The 24,346-nt window shown below is 48.0% G+C and overlaps 1 protein-coding gene across 1 annotated transcript; it reads right to left on the bottom strand.

Moving 5' to 3' along the window:
- Positions 1-1,008: 1,008 nt before the first annotated feature.
- Positions 1,009-24,309, bottom strand: Kra (basic leucine zipper and W2 domain-containing protein kra). Its single transcript, XM_077707422.1, has 8 exons — positions 24,186-24,309; positions 19,260-19,330; positions 18,041-18,217; positions 13,388-13,809; positions 12,467-12,553; positions 3,944-4,093; positions 2,939-3,281; positions 1,009-1,787 (listed from the first exon to the last, which is right to left on the bottom strand). Exons 2-8 carry the CDS (start codon positions 19,318-19,320, stop codon positions 1,768-1,770), a joined length of 1,260 nt encoding a protein of 419 aa, XP_077563548.1. The 5' UTR covers positions 19,321-19,330; positions 24,186-24,309; the 3' UTR covers positions 1,009-1,767.
- Positions 24,310-24,346: the final 37 nt, after the last annotated feature.

The following is a 24,346-nucleotide window of genomic DNA, read 5'->3' as shown; positions in this document are numbered from 1 at the left end:
CATTCAGGGCCAATTGCAGGGTGTCTTAGACATGACCTGGGCTTCCCTTATTGATCCAGTGTTATATCTGCGTAATAAGAATTTTTGTCCATAATCTTGCACAATTCTCTGTGGACCTTCATCATGGCACGATTACATAGTGCTGGTGAAAGTACAGACCCTTTGTACATGCCTTTTTCTGGGCGAGAAAAGGGAGCAGTGAGATGGTCGCCAACACCGATGGCGGGTTGCCTGTCCTGTAGGAAGTTTCTTCTGCATCCAAAATTAATGTTTTCCAGTTCTTCGAGCATAGTACCGTGGTCAATGTGGTCAAATGGCTAAGATTGCTTTCAGGAGAAAGTTCTGGCTCTTGACAGCACTGAGCCTACAAGCCACACAACTCTCCTGCAAACTCGCATCACTATAATGGCATAGAGACACATGAAATTTTCTCTACGGTTTGGTAGTGGATTGACGGCAAGTGGGATCCGCCACAGGTTGACCGCACCACCAACACAAAACAGCGGCTTTCACAGCAGCGGCAGTGCCAAATGGACCCTGTGGCATCAGCTTTTTTGGGGGTGAAAAGAATGGGTTGTATTAATCTGTGAGCTTTAGGTTTGACGTAAATTAACCCTAAAGAAATGTAGTTGAAGGAGAAACATCCAGAGAATGTTCCAGAGAAGTACCCTTTTGCACCAACTTAAATGTTACAAGAGACCAAATACGTAATGTCTGAAATACTGTGTTGTAGAGCAATTTCGTTAAAGCATTACTTTAAGTGTTCAACTGTACATTTTTGCTGCTATTGCATAAAGACCAGTGCACTGTGAGAAATTTGTGCAATTTTTACACCAAATTAACTGGCCTGAATGAAGGGTTGCTCTTGCAACCATTCCGGAAAAAAAAAAAAAAAAAGGAAATTATTTGCAGACAACTGCCGCCAATAAATTTCCCAAGTCGCACCTCAGTCGGTGGCTATGGAATCCCCGTAAGCATGCACAACTAACTCACTGCATCAAGCCCAGCTTTTTGAAAAGTTAACAAGATTTATTTTGTCTTGAAACACTTGTTAGAAACGAAAAGTTTTACGAGCAAAACAAGAAAGTACACAAGAGAGGGAAGGGGGCAGAAGACAGGAAATTATGTATAAAAGACAAAGGGCACAAAGATGACAGCAGAGGGCAGGGTGAAGGAGAAGAAACAGTTATTACACTCTTCAAATCCCAACACTCCTTACATTAGCTACTTTTTTTTTCTTCTCTTCGAAAACCACCAGCCGTACTTCATATCTTCCACAAAGGATCGCCGAAACCGGTATAACGTGCAAGGACACAGAGAGAGAGAGGAGCGAACTAGACAGGGGCACAGGAAAAGGACGACAGTGAGGAAGAGAAAACTGAAGACAAAGCCTCATTACAAAAATAATCTGTGAGTCGTCGCGATACACACTCGCCCGCTTCCTCCAATTACGTCGATGCCAGCGAGAAAGAGAGAGAGAGAGACAGTCAAACTTCTTTCAGTGGCATTTCATTTTGTTTTTTTCTCCTCCCTCTCCTCTCCCCGCACCCTCGAGCTTCCCAGGCTTGTCTTCAAATGAGGTGGCAGCAGCTTCGGCAGCGTAGTGTTGCTGTTGGTGATGGTGGTCGTCCCCACACAGTCCGGATAAGGATTTAGTGGTCGGTAAAGGAGGGGAAGAAGCGAGAGAGGGGTGGTGCGCTGGCCGGTGAATCCTCCGTCGACCGAGGGGTTCGCCCCGGTGCACTCGGGAGCACCGCCGCCCCCCATTCAGTCTTCACCCTCCGATTCTGCGCACGAGACAGGATAGGAAAGAAAAAAAGACGAGAGACGCTGATGAGAATCCACACAGCAGAGGAAGAAAGAGCAGTCAATGAGTGACCGCAATAGCTAGTATTCAATGGCGCGGAATGCAGCAGGCAACCGCAAAAGTGTGCGCCGCCATATCTGTGGCCACGCGTCTGTTGCTAGGCGATGTTGTGCGCACGGCCTGCAGATCAGGCACCCCTCTTCTCCTCCATGCAACCGTGAGAGTGCGCCCACAGCCGGGCTAGAGCAGCTTGCGTGCGTTGGTGGCGGAACTTTACATCGAGACGGGGCTGCATTGTTCTCGCCGCCGCTGCGAAGGCCGTATTAACACAGCGCGCGCCGCCGCTCTAGCCCGGCCGTGGTGCGCCGTCACTCGTTACGTCGGGCTCCGCGGGATGGCGGTACTTGTCCATGCTAAGCACGACTGTGGAACACATGACTGTTTCATGTTACAAACTACCTCACCGAATGCACAGTATTCCCTCGAGTTCAATGTGAGTGCGATTAATAACACCTCTGTTGACGCCACTCTTTAGAATCTGATTGGAATGGAGCAGATGACGCACGCCGGTGTTTGTTTTTTTTCTTCGGCGTGCGGGCGCAGTGGCCGCGCCGTGTCCTTGGCGCATCGGCCATGTCTGTGGCCGTTTCCAGTGTTGCCAGGCGAAGAAATTGACCGCTAAACTTTGCAACGAATAGCACCTATACCTTTATATTGTACGCAAGGCACGGCGATTTATAACCAGCTCGTAATTTCTTTCGGTCGTGTATTGAATTACCTATTTGTATAATTCTGTACGTATTGTGTAATCTGTATGTAATAGAGCAATGTAAATCTGTATGCATGTATTACGAGGGTAATCTATATGCATTGAGCGACTTTGCACATCCGTCAGTGTACATTTTATATTGTATATAGTTTGTACGCAAGGCACGACTATTTATAGTGGGCTCACATTTTCCTCTGGGTCCTGTGGTAAGTGATTTATCTGTTACATTCTTCAAATGGTGCAAGGGATGCCATATTTCTTTGCGACTTGTTATTTTTCCTGTACTGTGGAACACTGCTATACGCTGTCCTCGAGATGGCCACACCACCGTGCCGACAAAGAAGATCCGTCGCACTACTCACCCTCCTCGGCGTTCTGGAGCCACTCGACGAAGCGCTTCATCTGGTCGAGGAAGATGGACTTGCCCTTGTGCGAGTGGGCGCCCTTGTACCACTTGAGGATCGAGTCCTCGCTGAGCACGTCCGTCTTGTAGAAGAGGATGACGATCTTCTGGAAGACCTTCATGAAGTTCATGTTGTCGTAGCAGAACTCCTGCACCTTGACCAGCAGGGCCACCTCGGCGCGCGGCGTGGTGGTGAAGGCCTCCAGCAGGGGCGTGTACTGCTTCAGGTGCTTCAGGGCCTGGTCGGCCACCAGCTCCTCCTTCTTGTTCCAGTCCATGCCCGACATCTGGGTCATCCACAGCTGGGGAGGAGGAGAAGGAGCAAGGGCACACTCGTTTACGATAACGCGTCCACCGTCTCTGCTTGCGTCCGTCCTACAAAGGGTCGTAACTCGGCTGCTCATCACCCAGCACACTGACCAGTAGGGTGTCATTTCTCACAACCTAGGGCAATGCTTGTAGCATAGTGTGGGCACATTGCACACTGGAAAAGGCTTTAAACCGTCCAATACAATCTGCCATAAAAGTGAGCGTCTTGTTGTTGTAAAGTTGCACGCACCACAAAGGCACGCCAAGGGGATGCAATGACCATTTATACTATTTTTCAGATACATCCCACTTACAGTGCCCGATTTTACCAGAACGTGGCGTTTTTGGCCCTTCACATCCACTGCCAACATGTGCAGCGACGAGGGTGCATTTGGAAGTTCACAACGTAACAAAAACCATTCCGCTATTCGCTGGTACCTCCGAGAACTAACCTCCACACATCTTAGCACTGGAGTTATTCTCTTTTGTCTAAGTTCACACCTGGTTTTCAAGTATGCATACGAGTAGAACTTGGGTATTTGATCCTTGGCAGCTGGTTCATGGGAGGTGCCGATCCACTACTAAGTCGGTTCCACTTTAACTTTGTTCTATCACGCTCGCACCTACCACGCGGGAACAAAACCAGGAACCTCACCAGCACGGCCACGTCGTGTTCCGGCAGCGAGTACTTGGTCATGTACTCCTTGACGCTCTGGATTATCTCCTTGACAGGCACCTCGTTCTTCAGCTGGTTGCTGACCTGCTGCTGGAGGTCCTTCTTCACGCTCGACGCCTCCTGAGCTTTCTGGGAAGGGAAGGGGGGGGTGAGTGTCGCCTCGGCAACACACAGGCTGCCAAGCTAGACTTCAGCACAAGCGACAGGCACAAAAGCCCCAAGCCAGGACTTAGTAACTACGTAATGGGCACGTGTACCCGGTTAAGGGGGGACGACACTGGTCTTGAAACAACTTTTTATTTTCAAGTAAACTTTACGAGACTTGGAAACAGTCTTGCTGCTTTTCCCCCACTGATTTGAGATACGCCATTATTTTTTCAGTTTTTCAACTGGTCAATCAGTATCCAAGATAATTAGAGGTAATTTGCCATTTTTGGTCAAACAATAGACAAAACAAACTGCAATCTTTATATTTTCCAATACTATATAAACCCTGGTGAATGGAACAAGAGAATCGGTTTTTTTTTATACACCACGAACTATTTTACAACTCATTGAACTTCAGTGTTTGAAATGGCCACTCAAAATGGTTCCTTGCCACTCATGCCACGAGAGTTTAACTCTTTTGAGACCGCCGGAAAAAGTGATGAAGGGAGGTCTCGGTACAAATTTTTTTTACATAAAGCAAAGGCACCATCCTGCCTTAGCATATACCAAAATGCAGCTAATTATATGTTTTTTTACATACAATACCAAGTTTTACTTCAAAACTGACGATAGAACCATGAAAAAATCTGAAACTAAGAACTTCGTAAGAAAACTACAGAAAAATATAGAAAAAAGCGTAAATATACAAATATTAAAAAAGAATGAAATTATTTCAGGATATACAAAATCTAACACAATGCTTTGTTTCTTCATTGAAAAAGTTTGATGCGGCTAGGTGCAACTGGTTTTTTGTTTTGTGTGTGATCTCTTTGGCACTAGGGCCATGACTACGTCGTCGCCCAGGTACACGCCGGGCTCTTGTCTCGGCGAAAACTTGATCCGTTTCTGCGCTGGTGGCAGGAGATCACCACCATAGGTAGTTAACACCCTAGCGAATAAATATAAACCAGCCAGAACATAGTTCGAGCGCACATACCTACTCCAGAGCCAATTGAAACCGAAACCAACACCCACCTTTGAGCGCGATGTGATGTTCTAGGTTGATCGACACCCGAATCCTCACTCCAGCTGAAATCCGATCTCTAAAGCCGCATTTCCACTCTTCACTGCCACTCCCATCGTTAAAATCCACAGTAGAAGGCGAAGATATGCGAGCCGAGACGAGGCGGATTTCTTATCGCGCTCGCACGAGTATGACGCCATGTTTGTTTACATTCGAAACCACTGCCCGTCAGAATAAAATATCTGACGCGTTGCCGCCTGGCGATAAAAAAAACTTCACAAAAGAGAAAACTCCAGTTTTCAAACTATCTCCTAGATGTCGCTAGGTGCTCTATCGAGCGAAAATTTGCCATATGCAGGCTCGCGAAACCATCGATCATATGTGATCGATCGCCTATGGAGCGGTCCCGAAAGAGTTAATGAGGTGTAAAATTAGTTCCATGCGCAGATTCTCTTGTTGTATTCACCAGGGTTCATAATATTTGTAAATATAAAGATTACAGTTTTATAACCAGGGTTCATACAGGCTTCAGAAGCAAAAATTCAAGGGTTTTCAAGGACCCGAAAACACATTTTCAAGGTCCCCATCTAACGTTTTATCTGGAATTATAACTTTTTCAACACAATGGAAAAGTTTTTTTATTGCACAATACCTAAGCACATATAGTGCACATTTAGGTAGATAGGCGCCAACGGGTTCGTGAATACTCCCCCAGCTTTATCTTTTATTTCATGGTTGGTATTTACAGGTTTTTATTTTTTTCTTGGTGTTTTGCTCAGGCTGTTTGATTTCATAACTTAGTTAATGTTGCCTGCATTGTCAGCAACAGTATCACCTAAAATTACATCAGCAAGTGTTGCTGCAAGGCAGGATGCAAGGCAGGACGAACTATGTACACGTCCACCATTTGCACGTAAAAGCAAACGCAGTAGGAGCGTATGAGGCATAGCAAACATGCAATGAGCGAGCGTCCATAGACTATATGGAAGATGCAAGATAGCGAACAGAAGCCAGCTTTCAATGGTTTGTATCGCGGCATAAATTGGATTGAGAAGTGCCCAACGTATGAAAGGATCTAGAAACGTTGGAAGTGCCTGCTCCCAATGTTGTCTCGCAATGATGAAAATCTACCAAACTTGTAATTTTACGCAATACACTGAAACTTGATTGTTACAATGTTTCCTTACATTTGTTAAGACCTAAAATTCATGCCAAAGACTTTAAATTCTTGTGAAAAGACAGGGCCATTGATTCTGTCCAGAAAAATCAAGGGTTTTCAAGGACGATTAAAAAAATTCCAGGACATTCAAGGCCTTGAAAGTGACACTTCTAAATTCAAGGGTTTTCAAGGTTTTCAAGGACCTGTGCGAACCCTGTTTATAACCAACACTGTTTTGTCTATTGCTTGACCAAAAAATGGCGAATTACCTTTAATTATCTTGGGAACTAATTGACCTGCTGAAAAAATAATGGCACATTCGAAATAAGTGGGGGAAAGCATAAAGATTGACAAGTTTCACAGAGTTAACTTGAAAATTAAAAGAGGTTATTTCAAGACCAGCGTCTCCCCTTATCATATAAAGCCTGGGTCTACTACAGTTGAGCCCACTTACAATGGCCATAGTTACAAAGAACAGTCAGTTTTGACAAACAAGCGCGGCATGACCCTCCCAGCATCACGCTTCTGTTGAGCAAACATGCGCAAGAGTGCAGCCTGGTTAAAGCGAGTGCCGTATTTACTCGCGTAATGAACCCACTTTTTTTCCAGAAAATTCGGCATTAATTTGGGGGGAGGATTCATTATGCGGGAAAAAAATTGCAACAGATTTTTATAAGTTGAAATTTCATACAATAAAGTTGCCAAGAGAAGCGCTGTCAGAGCCTTATCATTTCCATAAAAACACGTTGGTAATTATGTAATGAAATTTATATTTTATTCGCAACTCGCCATCGTCACCCTTCGCCATGGAGCTTCCCTCCTCACTGAAGTCGCTTGCGGATGCACTTTTTGTTGTCGGCACCGTCTTCCGTGCCGTCAAGGCACTGCAAAATTTCTTTTCCGACACCGGCAAACTTCCCTTCTTTGGGCCCACGAATCACACGGCGACCCCTGTTCACCGCCCGAAAACCACTCGTTTTCGCCCGTAGCCTACACGCACTCGGTCAACACTGAAGCGCCACACAGTTGCGGTATTTCCACGTGCAACGCATGCTCCACCACGATAGTTTAAAACGCCGTGCACCAGGAGCACAAAAAAAAGGTTGGAACACAGCTGAACAACAAAACCACGCCGCAATATGGTGAGTCGCGTAACAGCAAGAACAGAGGAGTGTGGAGTACGTTTAGTGCTTTGTTTGCACGCCGGCGGAACCAGGCCAAACAGCAAAGAGCAGGGAAGGAGAGCGGAGTATGTTTTGTGCTTTGTTCGCACACCGCAACGTTTTTATGGTGCAAGAAGGTTTGTTTTCCGTTCAACAGGTGGCGCACCGCAAGCGCGCAATTTTTAAATTAAGCCACGGCATTCGCACTCATGTCTCCGGCAACACTTGAGATTTCTTTTTTTTTTTTTTGGAATGCATTTTTAGCATTTCTGCACATACTGTAGTGCGATATCAAGTTACTGCGATCGCCTATAGCATCAGCATCCATGCTGAAATAAAAACAAAATTCCGCTGCATTTTTATTCAAAGTGACAAAAAGTAAATTCTCAACAAGAAAAGTGGGGGGAGGGTTCATTACACGAGTGGGTTCATTTCGCGAGTAAATACGGTATTATTTGACTGCACATCAAACGGCTTTCCAATTGCAGTCTACAACAAGAAAAAGGCGTGAACAAGAAGGGACGTTGCCGCGGGTTTCAGCTTGCCCCTCGGAGGAGGGATCGAGTGACAGAAGCAGGGAACGTGCATGATGGGGAGGTGCGTAAGAGTCTGCGGTGGCTCAGCTAACACAAGGCTTTTCGGACATCACTGCTAAATTTTAAGTGCGAATGCACTTCTTAAGCGAGCCTGAATCGTCCGCCGCCGCCGTCCGCATAGCAACAGCTGCGGGTGCGCGCGCTCCTCGTCTTCCTCCTCGTCTTCCCTAGCAACGGGGGGAGATGGGCGCGCGCTACTCTCCTCCTCCTCTCTCCGCTCAGTGACTGCGGGTGTTGGGCGCCTCCTCTCCACTTTGGGCGGGAGAGCTCTCGCTCGCGTAGCGGGCGCTCCGCATTCCGACGCGTGAGGGCGCTCGTGTAGCCCTCGCCGTAACGGCGGGCGCTACTCTCCTCCTCCTCTCTCCGCTCAGTGACTGCGAGTGTTGGGCGCCTCCTCTCCACTCCAAGATCACGATATCCACCGTAATCGCGCAATCAACAACCGTGCATTCGCACTTACACACTCTCCCCCTCGGGGAAGTGCGAGGGAATTTTTTTCAGGTTTTCATGTGAAGCGAGTCCCATTGCACTTACTGCCGAAACAAAGCACTGAACGAGTAGAAATGCGACAGCACTGGGAGTAGCCCACTAATCCAGATATGTCACACAGGCGTCGGCCTTGCTACTCCTGCCAATCCAAATGAACACGCCAGTGGCGGGCGTTTCAACGCATCCGGAGAAGCCAAGCATTCCTACCTAGAGAGGTTTCGGATTACCACCGCAGCCGGTATTTGAAGGCCACGTTCACTAGCAGTGCAGATGAGGATGCGTCGTACATTTTTCGCCTACATTATCAGCCATTCTACCGCACGTATACGCCTCGAGCGCAGCCTGTAGGGGCGCCACTGAAATCCCCCTAGCGGCCCGTTTCGAAAGCAGGCACGGGAGTCCCCGGCCCGCTCCCCCCTGTCGCCGTTGCTTTTGGGGCTCGTTCAAGACAGCGATTTATCGTTTGTCCACGTTCGAAATACCGAATAACGTGGGGCAGGCACTCTGTTTGCAAGCGTGGCATGTTCACGAGAGTATAAACGTTCATGACGCGATCTTAGTGAGATCTATATGAGCGCCGGGCGTGTGTCACAGTCCGGCGTCCCGAAGCCAGCATTTGCATGCAGCTGATTGCAATTCCGCTGCCCTGAAATTTAGTGACAGTGTCTCCGTAAGCAGTGTTTCCTCCGATGGTCATGTTGCGGCCATACACACTATGATGTAAATCGACTTTGTGCACTTACAAAATCTAGCGGAGCACTCATACCGGACAGCACGCAAGTTACGCCTGCCAATATCACATATCAGATATTGATCAGTACCATGAACAAGCCAATGCGGCATAAATTTCACAAACATTGTACCAAAGAAGTACGACGGATAATGCAAAATTACACTCCGGAGTCAGCACACGACGACAAATTTAATGCTGGGTCGTCTTGTCCCGAGGTGAGCGCTCCCAAAGATTCATCTGTTACATTTATCCTCCACGAGAAGCGCGAAGATGGGCTTATAGAGTAATCCGCGTCCGTGACCAAACTCTTATTCGAAACATTGTCGTAAGAGTCATGACACAGGGAGACTGCAGAATCTAGCATAAACCGAAATCAGAGGCCCTTATCAGATACGACACTCTTCCAACGAGCCCGTGTATACGAGATTTTGGCGCACGTTAAGGCTCTCCAGGTGGTCAAAATTAATCCGGAGCCCTCCACTACGGCGTGCCTCATCGTCTCCGTTGCGTCGGCGCGTTAAACCCTGCAATCAATCAATCAACTCTTCCAACGACACCTCGTATCGCTTGTGAACTGCCTATCCTGTATTCTTCAAAAAATGAGTCCGCCGAGTGACCAGCCGTTTTTCAAGGCTAAAAACAAACGAAAAGTGAACACGCATCTTGTGTGTGCGATTACTAAAACGTTCATTCGTTGATTCCGCTCCGCATTTGTAAACAACGATAGTTAAGCGTCCTCCTCCTCACCCCCCCCCCCCATGTCTAGCGAAATATCAGTGCATTTCGCATCTAGTTGGTCTGGTGAATACTACCTTGATCGAACAAACGTCTTTAGCATTTCAGAAGCTTTTTTTTTTTTTTTCATTCCCGTACGACTATTCTATTTATTCCTTACTTGCAGACCATTCATTTTCCCGTGGTTTCATTAACATATACCTTGGTTCTTACTATAAGGCATGAGTGGGCACATATCTGACAATGCACAGCCTTTGAGTCTACTTAACATTTTCGCGTGGCTTATATTCCCATAAAAGGCACAAGTTTTTGTCAGCTATTGGGTTATCACATCCCCGAAACATATTTTTCTACGACGTACATATTCGAAGCAAAGCCGCATTTGTTGTCTGCGCTGCAAAACGAACCAACCACTTACAGCGCCAATATCAGGTCTAAGCGAGGCGACAATAAATAGAATTCACTTGTGCTGACGTGTTCGAAGGTGACAGCGGTGATATGCTGCTGCCATCGCCGACGCCCGCAAGAGCGGCCAAGAAGCGCGCAGAACCGCCTCCCCGGGTAGCTCTTGTTGGCGTTAGAGCGCTCTACCAAGACGCAGCTGTTTTTTTTTAGGTGCCCTAAACGTGCAGTTAGCTTACAGACGTCACCATAACAAGTTGTTTAGAGCGCGGAAAGGCAAAGAGAAGCGAAAGAGAACCAGAACACTGCATGACCACCTATCAGCCACGCAGCGCTAATCCCGCAAACGCCGCGGAGAAGCGGCGGCAGGCGGCGCAGCGATCGCGAATCTCGAGGCGTATAACCACATGGCAGGAGTTGCAATGTCGTGTGTGGCAGCAGAGCATAGCTAAAGCTACCCGTGTTGCCCAACGGCTGCAGCTAGTGCCACTTCACCACCGGCCGAGCATGGCTGCACCGTGTGCGCACTGCATTTCCAAGTGCAGGAAACGCGTATTACCTGCGACAAACTGCAGGCATAACGGACAAATTCAGCCCGATGCTCATGTTCGTTATAAGTGGGATTAGGTGTATTCACTTGAACAAGCCATGCAGACAAAACACAAGTTCGGTTCGTTCGAAAGATTGCCTCGTTAGAATCATACTGACACCACTTTTAACGTAAACTTCACTCGAATAAGCTACATACTTAGGAAAAAAGGGAATGGCCATGCGACTCACTACCTCATTTCCCTCAACAGAACCTGTGAAGTCATATGTGCGAGCTCTGCGATTGGCTGAGGCCGGCAAAAGCAAACTCAAGTTCAGCAGGTCTTATAAACTCGCCGAGCGAGCTATTTGCGTTTAAATTTAGGGCCCATTCTTTTTATAGCATTGTGGAGTAAACAATGAATGTTACCAAATTACACGCAGAAGTACTGATGTGTACTGCTGTTAGTACTGCGCGCACTATGCTTGTTATAGCTGCACAGCAGTGTGGCGCTTTGGGGTTGTCTCAGACGACACTAGCCGATCGGCGTAGGCGACGTTGTCTTACGCGACCCTGTTTGTCGAACATACCCGCATGTTTCCTGGAAACGATTACTACCTACTGTAACAAAAACAAGCCAGGTGCAAATATGGTCACACGCAAAGCAAAGGCAGACAGCGGTTCTGCGCAGTATGGTGGCACCATCTAGAAGGAGTGACGTTATCGCAGACCCTGCAGACTAATCAGCGCACAAACGTTCGCTTGAAGACCTGTCCTGCTTACGTCATAGCAGAAGCCACGAAACGGACGATTTATGGGAACAATCTAAATTTTAACATAAATTGATTCATTTCTCAGTGAATGAAGCATCGTTTGCTTCCGTACAAGCACTGGGGGCACCATAAAACAAAATCTTTCAAATAAACTTGTATTTCCAATCAAAATTTTAACGTAAATTGATTAATTTCTCAGTGAATGAAGCATCGTTTGCTTCCGTACAAGCACTGGGGGTGCCATAAAACACAAAATCTTTCAAATAAACTTGTATTGTGTCTGCATGGCCCCTTCAAGGTGTCAGCGCCTTTCCCCGAGCGCCTTTCCCCAAGCTTCTTCAAAGCCTTCAATCCTTTAGGTCAGCCTTTTGTTAAAATCAAAATGCTGTAAACCAAGATCATGCTTCATTGGACCATTTTTATATGAACATGGCTGGAGCCTATCGCTGAACACTGAAAATACAATAAATCCTCCTCCTAATGAAATCCTTTTACTCGAATACTCGCTTTATTTGAGCCTTTTCATGGTGCCAACTACAGTGCAGAGGGACCGGCTATTCCCGCTTTTCATGAAGTACTGCTTATAATGGAGTCAGTTTTTCCCACCCACAGTACTGTGTAATAACGGGGGTTTAGTGCAGCTGTTTCGCTGGTGCATCGCTTCAGCCCCGACACGTTACACAAGGGCGAGCCCTTGTGAACAGCTCTTGTAAACGCCAGACGAGGCACGTGTGCCACCGCACCAGCAGTACCTGGTAGTCCAGCAGCTGCGAGATGTCGTGCGCCTTGAAGGTGGCCGTGAAGTTCTCCGGGCTCCTCTTGCTCACCGGAAAGAACTCCTGCAAGCAGCCACGGCACGCGTCACAACCGGTGTTGAGAGGCACTCAATGACAACCTGAACCTGGGAAAGAGAATTTGAGGTGCACAAGTGCCAAACGCACGTGCGCCCGAAAGTTTCCACAGCATGAGCTTGAAACATCCAGTACAGTTGCAAAAAGCTAGGCTGGAACAGGGTTTACACACAACAAAGCTAGAGACAGGCGACGATGCGGGGTGCTAACATCTAAGGCTAGTTGAGACCACCGGGGGCTTTTTCCAGACGTCCTCTGAAATTTTGAGTGCAAGGGGGAGTTTTCTCTGAATGTGTAAGCACTACTTGGCTCAGTTGGCGCGATGAGTAAAGCCTCAAACTGGTCGTAACAATTCCAAGTGGATGTGAATGCAGACATGTGCCAGCCTGGCTGCGATGCGTCGTGCGGCTGAAAATGGGTAAGTGTCGGCTTGATGACCCCACTGGTTGCAAGCACGGAGTGCTGGTTTAACATCCCCCCCTTCCCTACTGGCTATGATGCGTAGCGTGGATGCTAACATGAATATGCGGACGCTTGCTCTCCCTATTGGTGCTCGGGCCTAAAACCCTCTTTTTCTGTGACACATCGTGTGGCCACAATACGAGTATGTGCCAGCCTAAAGCCCCCACTGGCTGCAATGCGTCGCTGCAAATGCAGGTATGCATCAGTCCTACGTTAGGCCTAACATCACCAGCCAGCACGCGCAGCTTGACGCACAAATTCCATGTTTCTTGGCACATCATCAGGCTTCATCTTAAGGTTACCCGACGTTGAGCCTAATTTACGGGCAGGACAAGTAACGGAGAGACTCGGCCAGCTCACCATGAGCCGCGAGTCGAGGCCGGCCTTGCGCAGCACGCCCCACAGGGTGGTGGGGTCGCGCTCGTCCAGCCAGGTCTGCAGCACGTCGAGCAGGCACTGCAGGGCCAGGCCGTCCTTGACCAGGTGGTCCTGCAGGGCGCTCTGCAGCACCGCGGCCGACACCTGGCCCCCCGCGATGAGCACGGCCAGCACCCGGGCCAGCTTCTGGCGGTTCTCGGGGCTGAAGCCCTTGAGGAACATCAGCACCTTCTTGAACTCCTCCTCGAGCGTCTTCTCCAGGTACTTGTACCGACGGATCAGCTTGGTGATCAGCTGCGCGTAGCTGCGCAGCACCTCCATGTTGTTCTCCGCCGAAAACACGCACGTGTCCGTCTGCGACGGCTTGGCCGCATCCGGCTCCACAATCAGGGTGCCCCCGGGGGCTGCAGCGACACCACAAGAGGAAGGACATGCAGAGCCTGAGGGTGCATTTCTCTCTACGGCAGCAAAGTCCACTGGCTGTATTTGACAGAAACGTGGAGTGGTGTAGGCTAGTGCCACTAGACAAGAGACTGAGGCATGCAAGTGAGCAACGGCGGCCATTTTGGCGTTCGTCAGTGTTGCCACATTGCCACTTCTGTAGCCTCTAGCCTCACTAGGTCATTTGTAAGCAACACTGCCGAAGACGCAGTAAAACGGCATCTTCTTTGGACACACTTGTGCTGCTGAAACGTTGCATTCAGAACAACACCAGTCGCGCACACCTGCAGGGCAGGGATGTAGCCAAGTGTACCAGAGTTGACAGACGAAAATGCATTAACAACCAAACCAGTGCAGTGTCCATGAACGAGTGCAGTGTTAACAAATGTCCCGTGATGCGAACTGACCAATGATCATGGCGGCAGCCTGGAACAATAGGAAAAAAGAGTTCTGATACTCCAAAAGTTTATCCAGTGACACTAATGTAGACGAGAGGCACTCTCCCCTCAGGATTGCCAACAGCTCAGGCACCTTTGCGAACGGCAAATACGTGTGTGAACCTCCTTCCCCACTCAGTTTCAAACTCAATTCAGTGCACCGCACCATTACACAAGCATGAATCTGCTGCTTAGTGTCGTGCGGGTATTTAGAACAGTGGAACCTTAACAAGCACACTACGCATAGCCGTGTCGCTTCCCGTTATCGACAAGCAGATAAAGAAATGCAGTTACGGTTTCACCGAAGCTTTCCTCCTCAAGTCGTGAACCGACGTCATGTTAAGAAGCCATTCAAAGGCCACCCTTCTGGGCACAACACGTCGGCACAGGGTCAGATACACCTACAACATCAGCATCATGATGAAACTCACCCGCAGCATGGCTGATCTTTGACACGGCTGATCAGCATGGCTGAACTGCCAGTACACAACCCACGGGAGTTGCGCAGGCACGAGTAACCATGTTTAAAGTAAGCTGGGTATTTGTAACCTGTTTTCCCTGTTTCACACTAGTCTAAACAGACTTTCTGCCAGCCAGTACTCCTCAAGCTTGCCAATGTCTGTCTGACGTAGCTTCTAACAAGTTATGCAGCGAACATGAACTTTGCGACCTGCCAACAGAGATAAATGAGTGAAAGTTTATCGAAGGAACTTCAAGTAGTTGGAAAATAAAACCACCGCGTTTTTTACTCTTCAAGCAAAACACAAGTGAGAATCAGCGATACAGCCTGTCACGGAGTCCAGCCACCACAGTTTGACTGCGTCCCTGCAATAAACAATGCTGTCAGCATTGTTTCCCCAATTGGATCTGCTCCCCTCTGGCTTACTGTAGAAGCACTCAACAGTAAGTTGGCGGTTAAAGGTCTGTGTGGAGTAGAATTTACAATAAACAATCCCGAGTGCTGGGCTACATATGTGGACCGGCTTTCATATCGAGCTCTCACTCACGCATGCTTTTTACGCCTTTGGCCAAGCAGATTAAAAGTGTCCGACTTCAGTGCAGGTCGGCCCAGTGGCCGCGACTTCGAATCATGCAGGAAATTTCTTTTTTTTTTTGCTTGAGTGGCTTTGTGCCATTTGACGCTGAACAAAGGTAAGATTGCGAAGAGAATTCAGCAAAACAATGCTAACTTCAGCAAAGAAACTGAGTACAAACAGCCAGTACGTCCGAGTTCTGCAACTACGGTTACCAGACAACTGAAGCAGTCACGACGTCGCCGGTAACATGGATAGAAAAAAAAAAAAAAAAGGCAACCAATAAGGGATGCATTACCTTTAAAATATTCGGTATACAACAAGAGAGTTTTAAACTACCAAATGCTCCTAAAATGACGTCACCGCTAGTTAAGCTGCCGACCGATGAGGTCGCATGCGATGCGACTCAAAACGACATTTCAAAGGAGTCTGTCTCCTAAATTCCAGAAGCAATGAATTGTGAAACTATTCTGGACTTCTGTTCTTTAAAAGTTTTTCAATCAGATAAAACTAAGAGAAGAATTGATTGAGTGTAGGGTTTAACACGCCGACGCAACGCAGGTGATGAGGCGCACCACAGTGGAGGGCTCTCGATTATTTTGACCACCCGGGATCTTTAACGTGTGCCGAAATCTCGCACACACAGGCGTTGTTGCTTTTCGCCTCCATCAGAAAAGGGGCCGCCGCGACCGAGAATCGAACCCGTGACGTCGTGCTCAGCAGCACAACACCTTACTCACTGAGCACGGTGGGTAAAACTAAGAAAAGGCAAATTAATTTTCTCTTCGTGACCCCTTTAAAGGAGCCATGAAGAGAAAACAAAAGTTTGTTTTATTCGAAAGATTAGGTGTTTCATAGTACCCCAAGCGCTTTCCCGGAAGCAAATGATGCTTTATTCACTGAGAAATAAGACAATTTAAGCCAAAATTTTAAATCTCCCGCTAAAATTGCACATTTGGTGACGTGAGCAATGGTGTCACACGGGCCGGTCCATGAAACAGATACTTAGTATGTCGACTCCATATAGCACCCACACGCGGGAGTCGACCGAGACGGCGGCCATTTTAAAAATGCTAGTAAAACCTAGTGCACCCGCAGCCCTAGTCATGGAATCGCCTGATCCGGAGAACAAAACTCTCGCCGAGGAGCTCGGGCTTGCATTTAACAACCTCACACCACTTGAACGCTCAACGCTTCTAAGTGCACGAGCGGCAAGAGTTGTGGGATACGCGGTGGACGGAAAAGCGACCATTCCGCGATAGCCACAACAGACGAACGCCCTGCCATCGGCACCGCTGCCTCGTCAGCGCCGTCGCCACGGACGAATACAGACTGGTACGTATGTGCCGTATTTTTATTACGGTTAATAATAGTTCAACTTCAGTAGCAGTATCGCTTATGCCAGTTGGCCGGTGTCGTGTATGGAAAGCCGTTCGCGCGAGCTCTCTGCTTCGACCAGAAAGATACGAGCGTCAATGCGCGGTGTTTACGGCATTTTTCCTCCAAGGTCAGAGCGCCTCGCGACGGCGAGATGTCGAGCTCGGCCAGGCGGTTGTTTCGTACGCATTGGCGCACACGCTTGCGTGTTCGTTCGGAACTTCAACCGTTTACTCCACCGTTCTTTGTCATAAAAAGAATGTGCAGTATGTTTCACGGGCATTTAGCTCGCTATGCAAACTGTAAGCCCTGCCTAACATGCGTTTGCTTTTGCCGGCCTCCGCCAATCGCAGAGCTTAGCCCATGTGACGGCATAGGTTCTGTTGCGGGAAATGAGCTGGTGGGTCGCATGACCATTCCCGTTTTTCCTAATTATGTAGCTTATTTGAGCGAAGTTTGCGTTATAAGTGGTGTCGTTATGGTTCTAACGAGGCAATCTTTCGAATGAACCAAACTTGTGTTTTCTCTTCATGGCTCCTTTAAAGGAGTACTGACACAAAATTTTTGTTACGTTTTTTTTTGTTGCTTTGAGTGTCTACCAGCCCACTAATCATAGAATGGCACATTAGACGGTCGTTCACAGCTTAAAAGATTATTTGCTGCCTCGTTTATTCGTGTTAGTTTCAGTTTCAACAAAACTAACACAAGGCCACCATGCCACCGTGATGGCACCCGTGACATCACCATTCTTTGCCCCACCCTGGCCGGTCTGGATGCGCTCGTGCGTGCACCCAGACCGGCCATGGTCTTCATCTCCACGCGCGCATGCAGCATGATGTCAGTCGCAAAACCTGTGACAGGGTACACACAACGGAGCAGCGCATGCCAACCACAATCAGCACGTTGGCCTGTTTGGGGCCAGGAGGAGCAGATGGTATCACGCTGATGCAGATTGCGAAGGTCTCCATTCTGAGCTTTTTAAATGCACACAGATTAAAATGGGTTGAAAATATTTGAAAAGATGCTATACCAAACGGTTACTGTTGAAACTTGCTGGGAGGTATCTCCATTAAAATGGGTTGAAAATATTTGAAAATATGCTATACCAAACGGTTACTGTTGAAACTTGCTGGGAAGTATCTCCATACACAAGAAAGATATTTACATAGTTATCTCAGCTTTGAAATTTAGCAACAGTCCTCCTATAAAGATAGAGATTCTCTGAGCTGAAGTACGGTTGAGATTCCCTTAACCCTCACCTGTGGTTCGTGGGTCAATTCAGAGCAACTGTGCCCCCGACCCCATCCCCAAAAAAGGAGGAGGGAGGAGGAGGAGAGAGAACTCACCCAGGATGCCCCCCGCCAGGAGGATGTCAAAGATGACCTCCCCATAGCGGCGGTAGTCGAGCTTTGAGCCAGCTGAATCTAGAAACTTGTGCACTGCATCTAGGTCAGACCCGGCCTCCGCAAAGCCCTGAAGGATGGCGTCGCGGAACCCCGAGGGGTCATACTTCTCCTTCTCATCTGCAAGGGGAAAGGGGAGGGGAAGGTGCGCTCGAGCAGCTCCAACACAAACGCAACCGGCGGCCTCTATGCACTCGTGCAACGGGCTGCAGCAAGAGCAAGATGCTCTACACTCCCAACTCAACAGTATCTACCGGTGTAGCAGAACTGGGCAAAGATACAGCCGCTATAATAGGTGCCCACAAAGAATGATGCACATTTCAAGCAACTTGTCAATCATGGGATGCTTCCGTTCGACATTAAAAATGCAGATTAACATAACATTTGCACACATTTATTTGTATGCCTTCTTTTGTCAATAAAGCATCCTTGCCCCTCTCAAACACACACTGCACAAATAAATCTTCGATGTCGTCTCAGCATTGCAGCTACAGGCAAAGATAAGAACACAAGCAAAATTGGCGGGCCAGTTTCAACGAACGGTAGCCACTGAACAAAAAAAGCCATTCGTTGCTTTGGAGTATCACTCCAACAATATGGAGTGATACTCAACAAATCAGATGCTCCATCGTAAAGCACAAGCTAATCCTGTTCCAGCCACCATGAGCGTCAAACCAACTCATGCACCAAGAGAATTCAGCCTCAAACAATTACGATGTTGCTCCAAAAGGCCACTGATCTACATGCGCCGACTGCTGTCACACACACATGCACACACCCTAGCCAAAATTACCAGTAAAGGCAGGCATTTACAGTTTTATGGCAAACAAGGCTTGGAATGCTGGACGTATTACACGTTTCTGGTTGCACAAGGTGCAGATTCACAATCATTCTTATCAAGCAGGGTGGGCGCAGCAGTACCCACAGCATTGAAAGAACCATGTGTCCTGCAGCCATCCAGGTATTGATTCCACATCAACCCCATCATTGGCCACCTCAGCCAATGATCATCGCACACAAGACACACTATCTGGTGTGGCAAGCAAATGCTGGCTTCGGCCCCCAATGACGAGGGGCCTCACAAAGCAAGCGAGTACCGAACACATTCCAAGACTGGCACGCACATGACTTCCTCCAATGCATCATAAAGCGAGACACGCACCTCTTTTCCTGGTCTTGATACGTTGACCTGATAGTGTCGGCTTTTCGGGTTTCTGACTCATACAAAAGCAGCTGCAACAGGGACAGAGAGGAACGGAGGAACACGGTGTAAGTACGAACCGCACAAGGAAGTACACTTCACCAAATGTGCGCAGTGCAGTTGGCCGTCAGCACTTCCATTTTTTAAGCTCACTGACAGTGCAAAAGAAAATGAACACTTGCCGATTACCACCGATCCCAACTGCGCCACAAACAGCAACATAAGGCTGCACCTATTCAAGCGTGCCTGCAATAGAACGGGCGCTACGTGACAATTTGTGTTGCGCACACACAGAGATATTTCGTCAACTTTATAGCTGACACCGACATGATTGTCAGTAAGACAAGACGCTAGGCGCACCGGTTTAACTTTGAAACTACAATGCCTGATAAAATTACCATAATTTGTGAACTAATGCTTTTACAATTTTACAAACTCTAGAGGCTAACACACACTATAAACCTACAAGCAGACTGCAAAATAATTCCCAGCAGTTGCAACAGGCAGACTTTGATGCACACCAGCTGTACAACATTCGGTGCTGCTCACTATTTTGCTACTCCCCTAAAAGGTTCTCACTTCACCACAGAAAATTCTGAACCATGTTTACTGTTTATCAGCAGAGTTCTCATTTCATCGCGACTACTTTTAGCCATGTCGCTTCATTTCATCTCGCCTCGGCAAAAAGCTAGGTTTGTTTCCCCAGGTCAAAATATATTTGTATTTTATTAAGTGCTAAGAAACTTCAATTGAGAAGGTTACTTTAGTTTTTTCCTGGGTTTCAACTGGTGAGCCCTAAAATGCACGGACTTTTTCTTTCTGGCAATTCCCTCTCGCATCAGAATCAGCCTTGTAAATAAGTCCCTCAGAAGTGCAGCTTTGATAACTATAAAAAAGCTAGAGCCAGATTGGTTTGTGCACTGCTGCTTTTGCAGCTGGCATTTATAATTGAATTTCACGAGGGGCAGATAAAGTACGTTTTTGCCCAAAAAAGCCCTAGGGAACAGAGGGACAGAAGGAAAAATAATAATGTGAGCAGAGTCCTATGCTACAGTTCCGGCTGTTGCCTTTTAAAAGCAGTTGGGATGGGCTTTCCCAAATCCATTTCATTTCACTGAAAACATACAAAGATTTTACCTTGCAGTTAGCCAGGCCTAACTAATTTCAGATGCTGTTTGGAGAGAAGGTGCAACTTGGTGCAAGAAATGACTGATTGAGGGATTCAAGAGAAGCTCAAACCAATGTTTATATAAAGGGCTGAAAATGGATTCACTGACCTAAACCTTACAAACATATGGCCATTTTATCCTGTCTCAATCGAACGAACAGCCCCCCTGGCCAAGTATCAAACTCGTGGCCTTCTGCTCAGCAGAACGACACACAGCAGAGCTGAAAAGCCAATGCCACAAAGCGTGCCTCGCAAAAGCAAGCTGCTGTTTCGTTATTCATGCAAGTGCCCAGATAGAAGAAGTTTGTAGCTGGCAAGGTTATCACTGAGCAGGCTATTATAGAGCTCCGCTGGCCCCCATTACACTTCTGAAGCGTATACCTCACTGTGCGGATGGAAACAGCTGGGAAGGCCACATTGGGGAAGGACTGGCATCAACTTTTACGACAGCTTAAAGATATAAACGATTGGAGCCCCCGCTCCGCTCACGGCAAGTGACACACTCGCTGTACCTACCTTTTATGCACAAACCTGCAAAAACTCGGATACAATACACTTGCACAAATGTTGATAACCGCTCCTTAGAAGTCTGCGAGAGATAAATAGGACCTCTAGGGAAACAACAAGAGTCGACCTCACAAAAATAGTACAAAGTGTCCTTTCAACGTCTCAACATTACCCTAATATTCAATACCATGTAAAACCATGTACCAAATTTGATCAATTCCGTCTTGGTGTTCCCTAACTAATGTAACCGAGGCACTGCGGCTGTTTTTGTAACCAATCTGTGCCCCATCAAAAAAAAAAAAAAAAAAAAAAAAGCAATGGGCAACATTTTAATAAGCTCCCAGCTTGTGCTTCCAATACCTGGCAAAAAGGTAGGCACAGCACTAATTGCCCAAAGCTGCGATGTGCTGCCAGAAGTGTCGTCCATCATAATACCATGCACGCCGGTGGGTTCGGGCCAACCTCATTACCTCGCTTTTCTGTCAAATTGCAGTGGTACCTGCCGCGGTGGCTCAGCGGCTAAGGTGTTGCGCTGCTGAGCACGAGGTCGCGGGTTCGATTCCCGGCCACGGCAGCCGCTTTTCTGATGGAAGCGAAAAGCAAAAACGCCCGTGTGTACAAGATTTCGGCGCACGTTAAAGATCCCCAGGTGATCAAAATTAATTCGGAGCCCTCCACTACGGCGCGCCTCATCGCCTGCGTTGTGTCGGCGCGTTAAACCCTACAATCAATCAAATTGCAGTGCTACGAACTGATGCAAAGGCAACCGTACATGCCACAAAACACTTTGCAAGCCACCAAAAGTTTGCAAAGGAGCTCACCACAAGGGCAATCCTGTTTAATGTTTACTGCGACTTGGAAATTCTTAACACCTAACTGTTCCAAACAAATTGCCCACGCGCGACTGAAGACAAAGCCACGGGTCTCCTCCGATCGTTGCAAAACAAACGGAGGGCTTCGGCTCACTGTAAATATGGCATACATCCTTGTATAAGGGCGCAAGAGTGATGCAACAGGTTTATGAAAGAACTGGAGCCACACGTTTCTCAGAGTCCGCAAGGCAACAGACAAGTCACGTTGTTCAGAACATAATGGGCCACCAGACACCCCCTTTCAACAGGTCTATTCCAGCCACCCCATCTCGGCCCAAATAAGGGGCCATGTTCTGTTTTTGTGAGTAAAAGAAATCTAGTATGTGCACACTCACTACAGAAATGCAAAACCCAAGCATACTACAGAGTTTTTGTAATACAATCGGGAACATTCTTGATTTACTGATTGTAGGGTTTAACGCGCTGACGCACCACAGGCGATGAGGCGCGCCGTAGTAAAGGGCTCCCGATTATTTTTGTGCGCCTGGGGATCTTTAACATGCGCCGAAATCTCGTACACACAGGCATTTTTGTTTTTCGCCTCCATCAGAAAAGCAGCCACCGCGGCCAGGAATCGAACCCGCGTCCTCGTGCTCAGCAGCACTCCAGAACATTCCTGCATACCACTCTTCCTGTACACTGTTTTTAACCAACCATGACAGTTTATCAGCCAGCCCAATTCGCAACCCACTGCTTCAGTGTTACCGCATTCTGCCACTAAATTTATCCTTGCTCAGCAGCAGAGGGGCATACGCAATTCGAAAATGTCACTGAATAACATTTTTCTTGAAGTGGTTAGAAATCATCGGATGGTGCGAAGTAAAGCACAGACAAGTGAGCCAGGTGGACAAAGAACACATTACAACAAATGTGCACATCCTACATGCTCCTCTTCACTGATCAGCATCCAAATTTTTGACATTCACACCACAGAACCGGAGCAATTGGCCCAACAAGTTTTACACTGGGTCGTTAACTACACCACAACAAACTTCTCCCCCCAAACGTTGTCCTTGTTGGGAAGTCCCGCTTTACGCGCAGACGATCCTGCCCCTCGTTACTGCAAGGCCAGAGCGGAGGGCGAGAGGAACCGGTGGAAAAAAAAAAAGAGGAAAGCAATGGCGGAGATGCCTTGGACGTGAATCGGCGTCATCGACCAAGGTCGTCCGACGACGACTGGAGAAAGAAAAAAAGACGAGCGTGAACGGTAGATTGGAGGAGGAGGAGGAGGACGGCGTAATGAAGGTGCGCCGACCAGTTGGCGACTGGTTGTCAGGGGTCGCCGCTCGGACAGACGGACACTGTAAACCAGTCCCCCTCCCGTTTCGAGCAACCTTCCCAACGGACAGGGCCGGACTTCCGCTTTTGTTCGAAAGAAAAACCACGCACCCTTCCCGCTACGGGACCACGCTTGCGGAGTGCCTGAAACGAACGCGCGTATCCGCGTCGTGTTGTGGGTGTTAATGCAGATGTGACCGGCACGAATTGTCCGCTTCAATTTGTTACAAGCCACGGTGAAACCGCAACGCGCCTACGCTAAGATAAAAATATTACCGGGGCAAGGCTCTTGAAGTTAACCACCCCGTGTTCGTCATTTCCGCGTGCTGCGTTTTTTTGTTGCCCACCCGTACGCTTTTCCCGTAAGACAAAGACACGCGCTTCACTCTCAGGTGCTGAACATGCCTCAGTTGAGCGGCGTGAGTCATGCTACTGCGAACGGGTCCAGCCACAGTGACGCGAAGCACGGCCTCAATGGAAACGCGGAGATGTCAGCCGGCGTTTCAGACAGCTACCGGCGACCAAGCCGGCACCCAGCCGTACAAACCTACGCTCGTTCCGAACACTGGCGATTTGCTTATAAGGAGGTCACGGGCGTGAATCGAAAGCCCATACATCCAGCAAAAAGCCACCGCCTGAACCTCTGAGAAGATTTCAGGCCGAATCTAGAACTCGTCCCCTCGTCAAATCACGCACGCACGTCGTTGTCACAAGGCCTACCGCGCTGCGCAGTAAAAAGTTCACGAAGCTAGTCTACAACGAGAGCACGGGAATCTCGAAAGCTGAACGTTTCCTTCACATTTACACGCTGCTAAGGCAGCACACATAATCAGTGGAAACGCCGGCATGCCGGGCGTACTATTTGAACCGGGGGCATGGAATTCGGCCTGACAACGGCGCAGTGACGAGGCTTAGGCACGTTTAGGGAGCACACCGCGATCCGCGCAACTTAGCTCCCGATAAACGTTTCTCATCCGCTAAAACAACGTGCGGGCGTAACAGCTGGACGCCAAGCGACAATAAGAGCCGTAATATACAGGAGGAAGAGGCGAAAATACTTACTGAAAGCTTCTCAACTTCAGCAGCCCTAACCCCAATACGACGTGTGGTCAAGCGCTGCTGCACACCTGAGTCGCTAGAATAGCAAACCGAACCGGAAAAAATTGTTCTCAGCAAAGTAAAATTTATTTATACACAATTTTAAATTTTCTATTAGGAATTGC

This window comes from Haemaphysalis longicornis, unplaced genomic scaffold (assembly GCF_048455015.1).
Source record: "Haemaphysalis longicornis isolate Haplotype H1 unplaced genomic scaffold, Haemaphysalis longicornis Haplotype H1 scaffold_4, whole genome shotgun sequence".
NCBI lineage: Eukaryota > Metazoa > Arthropoda > Arachnida > Ixodida > Ixodidae > Haemaphysalis > Haemaphysalis longicornis.
The sequence above is the reverse complement of the archived record's forward strand: the minus strand, read 5'-3'. Positions and strand labels throughout refer to the sequence as shown.

Excerpts from the sequence above, each read along its gene's own strand:
- Kra (XM_077707422.1), bottom strand. The coding sequence starts at position 19,320 with ATGAGTCAGAAACCCGAAAAGCCGACACTATCAGGTCAACGTATCAAG. Across the intron at positions 13,810-18,040 it reads CCTGGCGGGGGGCATCCTGG|CCCCCGGGGGCACCCTGATT; the intron begins GTGAGTTCTCTC and ends GTGTCGCTGCAG. Across the intron at positions 4,094-12,466 it reads CGCAGCTGCTGGACTACCAG|AAAGCTCAGGAGGCGTCGAG; the intron begins GTACTGCTGGTG and ends TTCCCTTCCCAG.